We start from the raw sequence: 14544 nt of genomic DNA, 5'->3' as shown, positions 1-14544 counted from the left end.
CAATAAAAATAAGTTAGGAACAAAACTTTGGAAAACCAAGCGATAAAGTTATTTTAGACAATAGATAACTTAATTTTGAAATCCGTGCCTCCATATAAATTATCGTAGAATTATTTATTTTTTGGAACTGCTGATTTATTTACTATCATATAGCTGAGATAAAATTAAAATGTGTGCATGTACTTTATTATGATTATTTAGTGATAAGACAGATAGAGTGTGAACTCCGAAAATTATATTTGTAGCATGCGAATTTATCTTCTAGTATATAGATGTTGGCATATTGTAATTTTTATCTGCACGAGCAATGGTTTGGGCCACGGGTGTTCGACCCTCAAAAAATTGTTTGCTATGTTTTGTTAGATAGCTATAGTTATAGTTGCTATGTTGTCCAATTTTTTGTGTGTGACAAGTGGTTTTACCACTTAAGGGGCCACGAGTGGTTCCCTAAGAGTAGTATGTAGACCTAAGCCTTGTCTCTCTTTCTTGTTTGTTTGTTTGTACGCGTTCGTTGATGTACATGGTATGAGGACTAGGCAGAGAATAAAAGAACAAGCGATTCTATTTTCTTATGTGAGAAGGTGAGGTTGCACTGAGAAAGTGGATGATGGGTAAAAATACACTAGGGTATAGTGAGCGGAGAGGTTCGAAGAATCTAGGAAAATTAGCAAGTGGTGACTACTCGGCATTTGGTGCCTTTATTTGGCGTGGGTAACTCATAGGCCTCAATTTCCAACTCTTTACAGGTTCTGAGACTATGCTTTTTGAGTTGGGAGATAAGGGGTCGGTGTACAATGTATTCGTATGTAGCGATCACTCTTGATTGTCATCCACATGATTTTTGTAAGACCATTAATACCTGCGAGGATTAGTGGTAGTGATTGGGCCCTATTGTGAATTAAGTGTGATAGTTACACGCTTAGGATGCGAAAATGTTGTTTGTTTAGATAACCACATGTAGTGGTTACATAGATTATGTTTTAATTTTATTTTACTATTGTTTGTTGTTTGTAGCGTTTGAGAAGCGAAGGACTCACCCCTACAACCAATAACTTTTAGGTACTGACGATGCCGAGTACACAAAGACGTTTGTGGGCTTAGTGTAGTTGGCAAAGAGAGCGGGCATGGCCATGCACCGTAACGTGGACTACACATTGCACCTGCCATACTCAAGTCCATGTACTGCCAGCTGATAGATCGAATACAACGTGCATGAGTACACCCAGTGGAGGTTACAGAGGATCGAGGTGACCATTCAAACATGTCATTTGAGAAAATGGAATAGTATAGGGAACTACTGAGGTTGTTGGAACTGACTTATAAGGAGGAGAATGATGATTCTTTCGAGGACACGTCTTAGTTGGCTATATACTTCTAGTGTGATAAGTGGTTTGTTCTAACCCTAATTTCTTTACTGTTTTGATGTATTTTGAGAGATATTTTCTCCACAGACATGTATTTTGTTGTAGCAGGGATGCAAAGTGTATTTTGTTTATTATCACACTATTATGGGTTGTATTTGTATATTTCTATGACACTACAAGTTTTATTTTATTTATATATTAACATTGAATTACTTTACATTTGCATGTATTTTAATTCGATGCAACTATTTAGCATTTTCTGACTATCACATTTTGTTTTTAAAAAATAATATAGGAAGATATTTTATTACTTAAGTAACAGTTAAAAAAAAGTCAACACGTATTTCTAAAATAAATTAAATTAAAGCATTTTCAATCAATATTTTTAGTTTAAAATTTGAGGTGTTATAAAGCGTGCTTGCAGACCCTAATAGGTTTTGATGGGTGTCACTTGAAGAGTAAGTTTGGAAGGCAATTATTGATTGTTATCCTAATGATCAATATCTCCCTATAGCATTTGCTCTGGTGGAGAATGAAACAAACGATTCATGGAAGTAGTTTTTGGAGCTTCTTATAAATGATATTAGAGACATATAAGTGCCAACAAATGGATATTCATCAGTGATCAACAAAAGGTTGGTAAATTGTCCTGCTCATAGTAAACTCATCTCCAAGCATGAATGTTATGAGAATATATTAAGTATTATCTTGTTTAGTTTTCTTGGTATGGATCAAAAGTAAAATAAGGTCCTCTTTAGTTGTTGTAATTCTTGTAAATCCTAGACAAAGGAATTTGACTTAAGTAACCAATAGTTTCTGCTAAAGATTGAAAATGTTTTAATTGCTAGTTTGCTACTTTACTCGAATGGTGACTATGCATTACATAACCCTTTATTCCTTTACTTCTGAAATGACTTCATTAATATAGTTGGCTAAGAGCTTGTCATTAAATTTTTCTTTTTCTTCTTATGCCTAAGGAATTAAGTTATAACAAGTTATACATTTTTTCCATTTGGTAAGTAGAAGGATTATCCTTTTTTATCACTATCCTTCTTTACCTATTCTTTCTCTATGTGTGTGTGAGAGAGAGTCATCCACCCTGTTTCATTAGATGAGGGCAAGTTTCTACTCTATCTTGTGGAGTAGTTGAAATGTTTTCATATTTTTGCAATCCAAACCTTTTACAATTGCAAAACCGAGTGATACACTTTATGACATCTTCAACTTGTTACTCATATGTCTTCTGGGATTGGAAAGTCCACCCACTTGGTGAGATTGCAAGTGATGTTGAACATCAATGTTGTTGGTCAAATGTGACATTATTAATCTTCTTAGTTTATATTTGCTGGGAAATGGAACACCTAGCAAAGAAGCCAAGAGGTTTGAAAGATCAACACCTATTGCACGAATAGCCCCTACTAGAATTGACAGTTTGAAAAAGTTGCCAGAAATGACAAAAGGCCAATCTATTAGTGATGTCATTCAAAGGAAAATATTGTGATCAACAAGATTGACTGAATTGTGACAGGTTGGCTTTTCCAAAACAAACAACATCTGGTGTTGTTGCTAGTCTTGACAGTGTTCTTTCGAATTTGATTGAACTCTTTTCCTTGAGTAACAATGTTCAATACTTATAAACTTTTAACTTTTAGGTTTCTCAGCAAAAAAGGAGATACAAGTGTTTGGGACAAGGCCGAAGTTGTTAGGCAGCCAAAACTAGTGACAAGAAGCAAAGTCAAAAGAAGGGACAATCAGTCTAAAGAAGTTAGTTGCCTTCCTTTCAGGCAGCAAGGAACACCTAAGAAGTAGTAATGGTCCGGAAGTGAAAATGATTTTTTAAAACTAGCATTGAAAAAGACTTATTTTTTTAATTGTTGGTTGTTTCAAATTGACTTTAAGTTAACTTTATCCATGTAATGATATCATTTTGGTTGGCTTTGTCGGTAGCCAAAGTTGCACTCTGGTTTAATGTTGCAGACTTTGTCGCCTATTAGAGATCATGTTCTATACTCTTTACTTAGTAATTACATTATGACAAGTTTGTTAATATCATTGTTATTAATGGCATTGTTATGACAAGTTTGTTAATGTCCTAGCATTCTATTACGTTATGACAAGTTTGTTAATGTCGTTGTTATTAGACTATAATTCTGCAATTTGATAGAGATCTCATACAAAATTTTCCAATTTAATAAGGACCTCGTACAATGTTTGCAATCTGATAGGGACATAATACAAAATTATGCAATCTAATAAGGACCTCATAAAGTGTTATGAAATTTGATAGAGGCCTAAAACACAATTCATCAATGTAATTGCATAATACATATACCTCATACATGAATTACTACTTCCACAAAATGTCATTACTAAACTTGTTCATACAAACTTGTGCTTAAAATAACTAAACACCAAAATCAGAACCTTAAATTTGATTACAACACAATTTGAATCAGCACATTTCAAAAAACAAAACAACAACAGTTTACATCATTTACTCAATTGCAAATGCAATGGTGATAATACAAAATAAACCTCAAAGGAAGACCACAATGCATCCTAGGACCTTCACTTTTTTTTCTTTGAATGCTTGTCTTTATTTGTTGCTTTGTTATTTTTTTCACGTAGTTCTTCAACACCTTTGACACATCCCCAAGATTGAGCCTCTTCTTTTGCAAGCATTTTCTTTAAGTCTTGTAGTTGTTCATCATACAAATAAATTCTTTCCTTATGGGATGCAAGTTTGTGTTCTGTTGCTATAACCTTTTGCTTCAACAACTCTAATTGTGAAAGATAAACATGAACCTCCATAGTACTTCCAAAACCTTAGTTTAAATGTTTTGCCAAATCATCATCCTAGACCCAAAATTTACACCAGCAATCTTTCTACACATTATACAACAACCACTAAGAACCCTAAAATAAAATACAATAGAAACAAAAACATAGTAGAAACCAACTATGTCAAAAGTAAAATTTTCTTACATTCCACTCAACACATCACTATAAAATTTTGTCTAGATGCTTCTTGGTTTGAAATGTTAGTTGAATCAATGCCTTGTCACACTAACAACGAATGAAAAGAGACCCAAATGACGAAGAAAAAGCTCTCATGGATGTCATTCTCTTCTCTAGACTGGAGAACATTCAGCTCACATAAACACCCCTCAATGAAGCCAACTCAATACTACACAAAGATGCACCACTGTAAATCTTAGATTGTCATACTCCTTTATTCTGTTGCGATCAATAACTAGTGTTAAGGCAAGAAAACACAAGCCTCCTTCTATTCTCAAACGACAAAATTTTCATTATAAGGAATCATAACCTTCTATTTTTTTGTTTTAATTTAATTAAAGGCTTAAATATGTTTTTTGTCCTTGATATATGCTCGTTTTTTACATCTGGTCCCTAATAAATTTTTCCTTCGAATTGGGTCCCTAATATTTTAAAAACTTTGTCCAGGATTCCTACCATTAGTCAGGATCTATTAACCGCTTATATGGCCATTAATCGGACACATTGACATGCGACACGTGCTACCATGTGTCGTCGTTGGTTGAGTGAGATTACACGTAGGATTTTATTTAAAGTTTTTATAAAGTAGAAGTGACGTCGTTTTTATTCCTTTTTTGTTTATTTCTCTCTTTCTCTCTCCACTAGCCTCACCGGGTCCACTGCCTCTTCCATCGCCGTTGCTATCTCTGCCCCCAATGATGTCGATTCATTCAGCTTCGACACCACGGACCGCAGCAGAGTCGTTGTGTCCACCTTCCTCCATAGGGATTTGAGCCTGGTGGAGAGATCAGGGTTCGGCGGAGGCGTGGCACAGAAGAACTCTGTGAGCATGATCTTCAATTTTGATTTAAGAAGAGAGTCTTAGCACTCTCCAATGGCGACAAAGGTCCAATAATTCTTCAACAAACTCAAAGCGAAGAAAACCATTCTCACCAAATGCACCGACCTCTTTGTCACCCTCTCCACCCACTTCTCCTCCCTTCAACACTCTGTCGCCAAGAAATCCCAATCTCTCGATTCCCTCTCCAAAGAAACCCTCAAATCCCTCTCCAAAGAAACCCTCGAATCCCTCCACCGCTAGGAGACCTCCATCTCGAAGCATGAGTCCTCCACCGTCGCTCGCATCGAGGAGCAGAGGGAGGTCGCGCTTGCATTACAACTCGCAACCACCATCTCATTGATCTAGTTCACCATCACCATCTTGAAAAGACATTGTTTTTATTCCTTTTTTTGTTTGCGCGCATGAACGAGGGCACAATGTGATGGTATCGCAATCTGTGGTTTGGTGGTGTAGGTTGTTGTTTAATGGTGGCGGTGGTGCGTGGAGAGCATCCAGGAAAGAGGAAGAAGAAGCTTGCAGAAACAAGGTCATTTTTAGTTAATTTTTTTTAAGAAAAAAATTCTTACGTGTAATTCCACTCAGTCAATGAGTACATGTGGCAGCACACGTTGCATGCTAACATGTTCAATTAATGGTCATGTAAGTAGTTAACGGATCCCGACTAACGATAGGGACCTCAAAAAAAATTGTTATATATTAGAAATCAAAAATATATTTAAGTCTTAATTAAAATATGATGTTATGTCAGGCACCACGTGATTAGCTTGCATGTTATATTTAATTCAACGTGACATCACATGTAACTTGCCAACTTGTCGAGTCAACGACCACATCAACCATTAACAAATTCATTCTAACAACAAAGATCTAACACAAAACCTTTTAAATATTAAGGATCTATTGTTAAGGAAAAATTTATTAAGAATCAAATACAAAATTTAAATATATATTCGAGATTAAAAACATATTTAAGCTATTATTAAATCCTTCTTATTCCTCTCATCACCGGATTTGTGCTACAAATCTCAATGGTTTGTTTTTGTTGCCATCAGAGTGGTCCCTCGGATAAGCACCAATGAATGATAACTTGGTATTTCCCGGTTCCTATCAATAAAGTAAAAAGGAGCATTTAATATATTTAATACTAATAAAATACTAATATAATATGGCAAGACACTGCATGGGAGTCAATTGAATGGCAAATACGACGATGGCAAATATGAACACGAACAGCAACTCCAAAGAAGAAAGCAAAAAAATGGATGAAAGAGAGGCGATACCCTTGCTCACCCCATACAAGATGGGAAATTTTAATCTATCTCACAGGTATTTATACCCTTGACCTTGAGCATGCGTGTTATATATATATATATATATATATATATATATATATATATATATATATATATATATATATATATATATATATATATATATGCATGCATGCATGCGCGCGCGCTTGTTTTTGTGATTCTCGATCAAAATCATCATCTTAGTTCTACATGTGGATGTGGGTTAATTAATTTTACGATATTCGATACTGTGTATGATAGGATTGTGTTGGCACCGTTATCACGATCGAGGTCTTACAACTTCATCCCTCAGCCGCATGCTGCTCTATATTATTCTCAAAGAACAACTAAGGGTGGCTTTTTGATTGGGGAAGCCTCCGGTGTGTCTGATACGGCACAGGGGTAATTAATCTGAACACGTCTAGAAATTGGATCTGATTTTGTCCACACAAAGATTATCTTGTACTAATGCTTTAGTATTTTGTTTCATTATACGTGTGGCCGTTTTGTACGTTGGCCAAAGATACCCTAATACACCTGGCATCTGGACAAGAGAACAGCTGGAAGCTTGGAAACCTATTGTGAGCGCTGTTCATGAAAAGGGGGGTATTTTCTTTTGTCAACTTTGGCATGCGGGGAGAGTCTCCAACTATGGTACCCGCCTACCTACAACACTATACATACATTCTTGAAAATTTTATCAATTTAATCTTAAGATTCATTAAATGAAGAGTGGGATCTAGATAATTAAAAAAATTACTTTTTCTCTTTCTCTTTTTTTCTTATCTCACTAATGTATATATATTAGTATTATTACAACAGTGTCTAAACATAAAAGCTTGCATAATCATATATTTATATTTTGTGTGCGTATACAAGTGTAGAATACCAACCAGATGGTAAAGCCCCAATATCAAGCACAGACAAGCGACTTCGCAAGGATATAGCCAACAATAAAGCAACAGCTGATAAATACCCACCTCCTCGCCGGGTGAGAGCCGATGAAATCCCCAAGCTTGTCAATGACTTTGTAATTGCAGCCAAAAATGCCATGGAAGCGGGTATAATAATACGATACATACATATGTAAATATTTGATGTTACTTATTTTCTTTAAATTCATATATAAATAAAAATAACTATTTTTTACTGTTCAAAAAAGTTAATTAAAATTATTTTTAAAATACTTTTTCAATATCACCGAGAATTACAATTAAATAAAAGATATTTTAAAAATAATATTAATTAGATTTATTTATATTTGAGTTTAAGATGTAAAATATTTTTTTTTGTTTATATATAAATTCAAAATGAACATCAATGAACGATGTAGGTTTTGATGGAATAGAGATACATGGAGCAAACGGATACCTGCTGGATCAGTTTCTAAAGGACAAAGTGAACGACAGAGATGACGAGTACGGAGGAAACTTAGAGAATCGTTGTCGATTCCCACTGCAAGTGGTGAAGGCAGTAGCTGATGAGATAGGAGCTGACAAGGTTGGGATGAGGCTCTCCCCTTTCGCTGATTACAATGACTGTGGAGACTCTGACCCTCATGCATTGGGCGTTCACATGGCTCAGTCATTGAATGAAATGGGCATTCTTTATATTCACTTGATTGAGCCAAGGATGGTAACACAATTCCACAAGTTTGACGGTACCAAATCGTCCCTAACGCCAATTAGGAAGGCCTTCAAAGACGGGACTTTTATTGTGGCTGGTGGCTACGATAGGAATGAGGGAAATGAAGCTATATCATGCGCTGCTGCAGATTTGGTCGCCTATGGGCGCCTTTTTTTGGCTAATCCAGATCTCCCCACAAGATTTCAGCTCGATGCTCACTTAAACCAACCCGATGCCACCACCTTTTACTCACATCATCCTGTGCTTGGATATACAGATTACCCGTTTCTTCAACCCAACCCCAAGTAATGTTATGCTTAGCAGTTAGCACTCTTCTTGCACTATCACCATACATATATCCCTCCACTAGGACTTGTATGATTTGATTAATTAAGTACCATCTTTTATTACAGCTTTATTTGTTTTCCTTATTCAACCATTCTGTTTGGGTTAAACAGTCCTTCTCTCTATAAAATTTGAAAATTGTGTGTTTAATCATGTACCATTTAAGGTAAGATCCAATATGAAGTATTTATGATAATCTTGGCTTTTTTTATCGTTCAGTTACAATTTTTTTTACTTTTTTCATGAGAGTAAATTATTTTACTAAAAGAAAAAAGCTATAACGAGTGTAACGACTTATTTTGTTAACGTAAAATTATTTATGAATAAATTTTTTTATTTATTTATCACTTCAAAGTCAATTAATTTTTTTTTTATTTTACAACTTTAAAGTTATAAGTTTTTTATTTATTATTAATGATACGACTTTGAAGTCGTAATATATTTTTCAGTTTTAGAATTTTTTTTTATTTACTTGGTATTTTTGTTTTGTTTTCAATTTTTTTAAAAATATAATTAAATTGTATTTATTTAATTATTAATTAAATATTTTTAATTTTACTTGTTATTAATTTTATTTAATATCTTGTATATATTTTTATATGAATTTATTTAATATGTTATATATTTTTTAAATATTTTTATTTTAAATATATTTATTTTAAATATTTTATAATTTTTAATAATGTTTTATCTATACAAAATTGTATATTTAAAATTTATATAATTTTTTTTATTAATTGATGGTGTAAAAATTCTGTATATTGTCAATACTTAAAAATTAAATTCTTTCAAATAATAGGAATAATTCCCTAGAAAAAAATTCAACACACGACGCGCTGAAGATATTTTTTATTATTATTTAGGATTACTTATATCTTCTCTATTTTTTTTTTTTTTTTATTTTTTTGCCAATGATGGATTTCTTGCCATGGAATGAATTAATGAACTGAATACGTTTCCAATACCTACAGCAGCTCCCGCTGAGGCAATTGTAGCAGCTCCGGCACCTATTGATTTTGCACCTTCTAACATCTCAAATTGATAAAAAGTCTCGTCACGCTCTTTTATTCACGATTTTCTTTATTATATTACAAGATATTAAATTAAGTATATCTATCTTATCTACTCTAATTCTGTTCATAGAAATATCAAATATCTACAACATAATAATATTAGCTCTAGCGACAGGATTTTTTTTTTAATTTATACACGAGACTTATAAATGTAATGTAGGCAGCTTTGCATTTGTAACTTGTAAGAGGCTGATTCGGTGACTCAAACCTGTTATCTCTTACTAGTCACATGGCAGCAATTTTAACCACGGCCAAAATTCTCCTTCAGTTAGGGATGACTATCATAAGTGACATTATAAAATTTTATTCGAAATATAAATGAAGACTAAACCCCAAATGAACGGAGAATCATGGGACGTCCAGATCCTCATCCTTGTCACAATGGACATATATTATTAAGTGGACAAGTCAAAAAGTTGAGTTCATGAAATAAACAATATACAGTTATTCTGTAATAAAAGGACCAGTCCTTTCAAATTATTACAGTGCCACAGACTTCTCACTTGTTCCTACATCTGCAACTCCTAGAAGCTATGGTATCCACCACCAATCTTAGATACTTGGCTTCAAGTTCAAGTGAGATGCTATCTTTTGTCCAAGAGAACGATCAGCCTGCGTAGCAATATCATCCATGAAAATCACATTAATTAGCACCCAAATGCATATTCATTTTTTATGCTTTGAGCCTATAACTTTTTTTCAGTTCAAGGGACCCACCACTGGTGTGGTCCCTACGTGTGAGTGTCCACAACGGGACAAGGGAGAAGAGGAAGGGGTATGGGTACTGGGAAGGGGACTGGAAAGCTGAGGATCAAAGCATTACACTCTCTTTAATGTCCCATGATTATTGTCACATGAAATGTGTCATGGGAGCTCTTGAACCCATAGTTATTGGAGAAGTTGGGTTGTTTGGTTTAATATGTAATAATAATAAATAGTATTATTATGCTGTTTTCAGCTAGAATTTTAGTTAGTCTTTTGTACAATAGTCACCTCTATAAATGACTTGTAAGCTTATGCTGTACAATACGGTAGTCATAATACAGAAACAGATTTTCTCTTATGAATACACGAATTTCTTCAATAGCTTACAGTGGCAATTAGCGTATGTGAAAAACTCACCTGAGACCAGTATGATATCCAGATGCTGCGGATTTCATGGGTGACACGTGGGTCAGACAAAGCATCAACCCATCGGCGGACAAATCTTTCTTGCCTGAAAAGAAATCAGAAAACAGCAAAGGACACCCCATCTTTAGACAAAGCCAAAAATATTTCATATTGATCATATCAGTAATTTATGAAAGGAACCTGTCAGAGGGCCAGGATCGGTATCTCTCCCCAGGTTGCTTGAAGTTGTTCTCCTTCTCAATCATGCACTGCAATAAGCAAGAGTTGCTGACACATTTCTTCACCAATTAAAGTGTCTTTTAACAGTTTTATAAGCATTTTTCTAAAATAGCTTGTTGTATAGAAACGTAATTATTAAACACAATCTTAACATTTATACTAATTTAGGCCTTTGCTTTATTAACAATCGATTGCTATTTAACACACCGACGTATTGGTTCTACTTTGTTTCCGCTTACGCGCTTGTCAGATCAAATTTTCATTGTATTTGCTACACAACATTATTTATCACTGATTAAGAAGAGCATGCCTAATAAAGATATTTTCTGACTCCGTGTAATACTCATCGCCTTCTACCAAAAGTGAAATGATCAAACAAATATTTTATATCTTGGCCATTAAGAAATCGATCAAAACTAACCTTTTCACGCTTCCCACCTAGGGTACGTGGAGGAACGGGGACCCTTTCCGCGTGACGGACAGGATCATACCTTGAAGGGAAGTAATTGACCTATAAACCAGTAGCAGTCAGTCATTAGGGGGAAAACACAAACAACTAAGGCATAAGTTAGTCAATTAACCAGCTTCTTAGTTAATCTAGACAGGACAGGGGGATAATTTACCTCTTCATCCCTGTGCATGAAATTCATGAAACCATCATGGTGATTGTTGTGATGGGCACACTTGGGGGAATTAGCAGGAAGCTGCAGATAATTTGGCCCAAGTCTGTGTCTTTGGGTATCAGCATAGGAGAATATGCGAGTCTGAAGCAATTTATCGTCGGAGTAGTATACACCAGGTACAATAATTGCAGGGCAAAATGCAAGTTGTTCGTTCTCGGCAAAGAAGTTATCAATGTTCTTATTCAAGACCATGCGGCCAACAGGCTGGAGGGGCAAAACGTCCTCAGGCCAGGTCTTAGTTACATCAAGGGGGTCAAAGTCAAGCCTGTCTTCGTTTTCGGGATCCAATGTTTGGATGTAGAGTTTCCACTCAGGATAGTTTCCAGCAGCAATTGAATCGTAAAGGTCTTGGGTGGCATGACTGTGGTTCGATCCTCCAACCCTAATGGCCTCGTCGTCCAAGAGACACTTTTCGCCACAGGTGGTTTTCCAATGAAATTTGACATAGACGGCTTTGCCAGCCTTGTTGATAAGGGTGTAAGTGTTAACACCAAAACCATCCATATGCCTGTAATCTTGAGGGATACCAACGTCATCGAATAAGAAGGAGAACATGTGAAGGCTTTCGGGATGGTGGGAGAAGAAATCGAGGATCCTCCAATTCTCCTGGATGTGGGACTTGGGGTTGGGTTTGAGAGCATGGACCATGTCAGGAAACTTGAGGCCATCGCGGACGAAGAAGACAGGGAAGTTGTTTCCCACAAGGTCGAAGTTACCCTCTCTAGTGTAGAATTTCACAGCGAAACCTCTGGGATCCCTGAGGGTTTCAGGGCTGCCACGTTCGTGGATAACAGTGGAGAAACGGACGATGAGAGGGGTCTGAACTCCAGGGGCTCGGAGGAAATCGGCACATGTGAGGTGAGAAATGTCATGCGTGACTTCAAAGAAACCCTTTGCGCTAGCTCCACGAGCATGGACAACACGTTCGGGGATCCGTTCCCTGTCAAAGTTTGCAAGCTTCTCCACCAGATGGTAATCTTCCAGCAGAATTGGACCTGCATATAGTATTTATTAACCTAATTCAACAAGTAATAGGTCCTTCGTCCGAGTGGTCCTGACTTAATTTGTTAAGTAAAGTCTTGGGTTAGAGTCATCTGGATGAAAAAATGTGATCATGAAGAGAGAAAATAATATTGAATACCATACCGTACCTCTAGATCCAACAGTCAGCGATGAGTTGTTGTTCCAGATGGGAGCACCGGAATTAGTAGTCCAGAAGGGAGAATTGAAGGCGCTTGATGGCCGATTCTAAATGGAAAACAAAACACAGTCAAAATAACAAGCAAGTTGAGAAATCGAATCCAATCTGAAAAGAAAAGCAAACCTTGTAGGGATCCATGGATTTCTGACTCCGCAGAGGAAACGATCCGATTGGTTTTGGTGTGGTAAATGGTAAATCACGAATCTGTCTGTCACTCTATCCTATTTTATGGGCTTAGTTTTATTTTATACAGTCACCCGCTTTTTCAGGTTTCCAGTACTTATCTTCTTTCTAGTTTACTTTTTTACTTTTTGTCTACGCATTACAGGGATAAAATGTTCATCTTTTACCCTTGGAATGGCTGAAAAGTAGGAGAAGAAAAAACGGTGCATGTTTATCCAAAAGCTCTTCCTAAGTCCTAACGAAAAATTATGGTGGATTTTATATAAAAAAATTATTTTTCTATTTGAAAGAAAATTATAGTAAAAGAAATGGAAATGATTAAAATACTAATATTATATTTTTATTTTACTTTTTATTCCAAACTATTTTTTGACACATTAATTTGATGTATTTTATCTCAACTTCTACAAAATTTATAAATTTTATCTTCTATTAATTATCCAAAAATAATGGAGATAAAATTTATCAAAAAGTTAAAAATTAAGAATAAAATTTGTCACAAAATAAAATAATTGAATAAATTGGTCAAAAAATAAAAATTTATTTGACTGTTTAGTTGTTTCACTAATTTTAATTTTTTTAAAATATTACTTCTAGTATAAAACAACTTTTAACTTTTATATTTTATTTTTTTATCTTTAAAATATTTATTAAATTTCCCTTTTACCTATTTTAAATAAATAAGAGCTTTATCATTATTATTTTTTACTCATTTACACGTATGAACTATGAAGTATCATTGTGCTCATCACTCTTTTTTTCCTCCAAAACGTCATTGCTCACCTCCTTTTTATCTAGGCAATTCTATTTTTATTCTTTTATCAATTAACTTTTAATTCTTTGTTGTATTCTTTTTCGGAATTGATAATGAAACTCGTATTATTTTTCTAGTGGTGTTGTGGTTTGTTTGTAGGTATTCTAATAAATTTTTCGCAATTGATAATGAACCTTGCCCAATGATTTTACATGTTTATTTGGATGTGTATAAAATTAATAGTAGAGTGAAAAATATAATAATTAAAACTAAAATGTAATGAAAATAATTTATTTATAAATAAAAAATTACAAGAATTTTAAATTAATTAAAAATTAAAATTATAACGCCTTAAAATATATTTCATTTATAAAAATTTATGTAAAAATATTATATATATATATATATATATATATATATATATATATATATATATATATATATGTGTGTGTGTGTGTGTGTGTGTGTGTTTGTGTGTGTATATGTTTATTTTTATAATTTTATATTGTTAAGTTACTTTAGCTAATAGATAATTTTATCGAACGTAAGGATGTTAATTTGTACTGTAAATGGATATCGCTGCGGAGACAACCATGTTTGGAGACCCTATGGACAATAATTTATTTCCCGCAAGGACGGGGATAAACATTTCCTAGCGGGTACGGTGGGGACAAGGACGACGATCATTCTCCCCACATCGTAGGTTTTCGATATGAGGAAATTACAAAATTGTCCATATATCTTAAGAAACTCTAATAATAAGTCCCCTCGAATAACTCTTTCACTTCACTTCTCGCCCTAGACTATGCTACGC

At 34.6% G+C, this 14544-nt stretch overlaps 2 protein-coding genes across 2 annotated transcripts; one reads left to right on the top strand and one right to left on the bottom strand.

The window, feature by feature from the left end:
* The first annotated feature begins 6364 nt into the window (after positions 1-6364).
* LOC100810271 (putative 12-oxophytodienoate reductase 11) lies at positions 6365-8682 on the top strand. Its single transcript, XM_003544954.5, has 5 exons — positions 6365-6549; positions 6777-6917; positions 7039-7169; positions 7400-7576; positions 7849-8682. Exons 1-5 carry the CDS (start codon positions 6419-6421, stop codon positions 8448-8450), a joined length of 1182 nt encoding a protein of 393 aa, XP_003545002.1. The 5' UTR covers positions 6365-6418; the 3' UTR covers positions 8451-8682.
* Positions 8683-9898: 1216 nt separating this feature from the next.
* CAT3 (catalase) lies at positions 9899-12936 on the bottom strand. The gene is made up of 7 exons (NM_001249045.1): positions 12917-12936; positions 12744-12840; positions 11533-12587; positions 11331-11420; positions 10871-10938; positions 10682-10775; positions 9899-10171 (listed from the first exon to the last, which is right to left on the bottom strand). The coding sequence occupies exons 1-7, from the start codon at positions 12929-12931 to the stop codon at positions 10112-10114; spliced, it is 1479 nt and encodes a 492-aa protein (NP_001235974.1). The 5' UTR covers positions 12932-12936; the 3' UTR covers positions 9899-10111.
* Between the last annotated feature and the right edge of the window lie 1608 nt (positions 12937-14544).

The sequence above is a fragment of the Glycine max genome, chromosome 14 (genome assembly GCF_000004515.6).
Source record: "Glycine max cultivar Williams 82 chromosome 14, Glycine_max_v4.0, whole genome shotgun sequence".
Classification (NCBI taxonomy): domain Eukaryota; kingdom Viridiplantae; phylum Streptophyta; class Magnoliopsida; order Fabales; family Fabaceae; genus Glycine; species Glycine max.
Note: the sequence above shows the minus strand (reverse complement) of the source record. Positions and strands in the feature narration are given on the sequence as shown.

Bases quoted from the DNA above. Each gene is read 5' to 3' on its own strand.
- CAT3 (NM_001249045.1), bottom strand. The intron at 11,421-11,532 runs GTAAATTATCCC...ACTGGTTTATAG, and splicing joins TCATGCACAGGGATGAAGAG to GTCAATTACTTCCCTTCAAG. The intron at 10,776-10,870 runs GTTCCTTTCATA...ATTTCTTTTCAG, and splicing joins CGATCCTGGCCCTCTGACAG to GCAAGAAAGATTTGTCCGCC.
- LOC100810271 (XM_003544954.5), top strand. From the start codon at position 6,419: ATGGCAAATACGACGATGGCAAATATGAACACGAACAGCAACTCCAAA. The intron at 6,918-7,038 runs GTAATTAATCTG...CGTTGGCCAAAG, and splicing joins GTGTCTGATACGGCACAGGG to ATACCCTAATACACCTGGCA. The intron at 7,577-7,848 runs GTATAATAATAC...TGAACGATGTAG, and splicing joins CAAAAATGCCATGGAAGCGG to GTTTTGATGGAATAGAGATA.